The sequence below is a fragment of the Gadus macrocephalus genome, chromosome 18, assembly GCF_031168955.1.
Source record: "Gadus macrocephalus chromosome 18, ASM3116895v1".
NCBI lineage: Eukaryota > Metazoa > Chordata > Actinopteri > Gadiformes > Gadidae > Gadus > Gadus macrocephalus.
Genome location: NC_082399.1, coordinates 12,327,422 through 12,329,921, shown reverse-complemented (window position 1 = coordinate 12,329,921; position 2,500 = coordinate 12,327,422). Strand labels below are relative to the sequence as shown.

General features: G+C 49.2%; 1 protein-coding gene across 1 annotated transcript in view; it reads right to left on the bottom strand.

Annotated features, from left to right (window-relative positions):
- qki2 (QKI, KH domain containing, RNA binding 2) overlaps positions 1 to 2,500 on the bottom strand; it is a 15,691-nt gene that overhangs the window by 8,067 nt on the left and 5,124 nt on the right. Inside the window, exons 3-4 of the mRNA XM_060037271.1 lie at positions 943 to 1,059; positions 1 to 45 (exon numbers count right to left, since the gene is read on the bottom strand). The exon at positions 1 to 45 is cut by the window's left edge and continues 158 nt beyond it. Of these exons, the coding sequence (XP_059893254.1) occupies positions 1 to 45; positions 943 to 1,059 (162 nt within the window). The remainder of the gene's footprint in view (positions 46 to 942; positions 1,060 to 2,500) is intronic.

Below are 2,500 nucleotides of genomic sequence, written 5' to 3'. Positions count from 1 at the left end.
TTCACTGAGGTGCTCCCAGTTGGGCTTGCCTCTGTTCATTTCTTCCTGCAACACACAATCACACGGGACACTTTAGTACATTTTATGGAATGATTTTAACACACTTACACAATGGAACAGTCTCAGTGTGTGGGTGTGTGCGTGTCTGTTAGTGTGTTTGTGTCAGGGTCAGTCAAGGTCTTCTTGAAACTCAAGAGGCATGTGTTATCATACTATTGCGTCGTCCTGTTGCTCTTCTGGTTGTTAACACAATGTTATGATTCCTCATCCTGCTAACAGCCTTTCCACACTGTGTATATCTTGTTTTTCTTTCAACAAATCCAAAAACGAGAAATCTTACAGCCCCTGCCCTGTCCTTTCTCTCCTTTGAGCTGTACTTCTTAAGTTATGTGTGTGTGTGTGTGTGTGTGTGTGTGTGTGTGTGTGTGTGTGTGTGGAATGTTCTGTAAGTAAGAAAGGGCGATGGAATGCTGGAGCTGGTCCACCTGCTGGTGTTCAGGGGCCGACAGACTGCAACCCAGAACAGACAGACAGACAGACAGACAGACAGACAGACAGACAGACAGACAGACAGACAGACAGACAGACAGACAGACAGACAGACAGACAGACAGACAGACAGACAGACAGACAGACAGACAGACAGACAGACAGACAGACAGACAGACAGACAGACAGACAGACAGACAGACAGACAGACAGACAGACAGACAGACAGACAGACAGACAGAACGACAGACAGAAAGAAGAACGAAAAGAGAAAGATTGAAAGAAGAAGACAGATGACAACAAAGACAGAATAGACAGGAAAGCGGACAGAAAGGAGACAGGTGGACAGACCGAAGAGCCAGGGGACATGACGTCAGACCAACAGGGGACAGATGGACAGACCGAAGAGCCAGGGGACATGACGTCAGACCGACAGGGGACATGATTTCATACCTTCTTCTTGTCCCTCATGGAGCCCTTCCCTCGGACCATGATCTTGCAGCCGGTCTCAGCCTCCAGCTGTTTGGCGGTGAGGCCGCGTGGCCCCAGGATCCTTCCCACAAAGTTGAACTACACACGAGAGAGGAGAGGAAGAGACTCAGAGGTGCCTTCAGACGCCACACACACACGTTAAAAAACAATTACGCCATCGGATGCAGGCGTTCCCCCAGACGTCTCACAGCACGGTGAGAGTGTACAGTCATGGCCTGGGGGGGCGCTACTCACCCTGGCAGTGTGAGAGCCACACTCTGAACCACCGAAACTACACGAGACCTTTTCAAACCAGAGCTCCATTCACAGGGCCGACACACAGGGTTCATCTCACAACACGTAACCTTTTTGCACGACAGCTTTTGAGAAACGAGTTGTGAGTTTTAAGCGTTGCGATTGCAGACGGCGTCTGGGTTTGTGTGTTTGCTTGTGTGTGTGCGGTGTGTCTTTGTGTCTGCGTCTTCGTTTGAAAGTGTGTGTGCTTCTAAGAGAGACAGAAATAGATCATTATGTGGCCAGTGTGCCTGGCACTGCAGAACAGCGGCGTTCTCTAACCTTATCTGTCACCAGTGCTGACTGATTAACTAGACAGCTGCCCCTCTGTGTGTGTGTGTGTGTGTGTGTGTGTGTGTGTGTGTGTGTATTTGTTAGTGTGTTTCTCAATGTATCTATGGAAGTCTCATTGTCCTTTTCTATTCTCTCTTAAACCCTCTCTTGCCTCTGCTGGTGCGATCATATGTAAAATATTATGACCTCCCTACTTTATCCTCTCTGGTCTCTCTGGTCTCTCTGGTCTCTCTCTCTCTCTCTCTCTCTCTCAACCCCAACCACCCTCTTAATATTTTCATGCAGTCTCTCTTTCTCTGCCTCGGTCAGCCGTTTCTGTCAGACGTGCTGCAGAGCATTATGTCCTCAATTTTTTCCCCATTTCCTTCTGTTTTCTTTCTCTCACTCTCTTACTCATGGTCTCACTTCCTCTTTTTCTATTAACCCTCTGTCTTACTCCTTTCTCACTTCCTCTCTCAATCATTATCTCTCTCGCTCTCTCTCTCTTTTTTTCTCTCTCTCAGTGTTTCTTCCTCTGGTGAGGTCTCCCTTCATCTCTCATGTGTTTCTGTAATCTAATCCACCTTTCTGTGTTGCTACACATTCCTCCCATTCTCATAAGCCGCCCCCCCACATTAATACCACTAGCAACACACAGGCACACACGCGCACGAGGACTCACGCACACACCGGCCAGAGCAGCTCTCTATATTTAACCTTGATCTCAACGGTTCCGCCGTGGTTCTGTGTGTGTGTGTCAGTGTGTGTGTGTGTGTGTGTGTGTGTCAGTGTGTGTGTGTGTGTGTGTGTGTGTGTGTGTGTGTGTGTCCCGAGGGTGCATGTACGCGCCAAGGTGTCAATTTGCTCCCTCAGATGTGTGAAAAATAGAGTGCATGAGTGGCCCGGCGTGGGTGCGCGCTGTGTGTGCGGTGTGTGTGCGCGCTGTGTGTGCGCGCTGTGTGTGCGCGCTGTG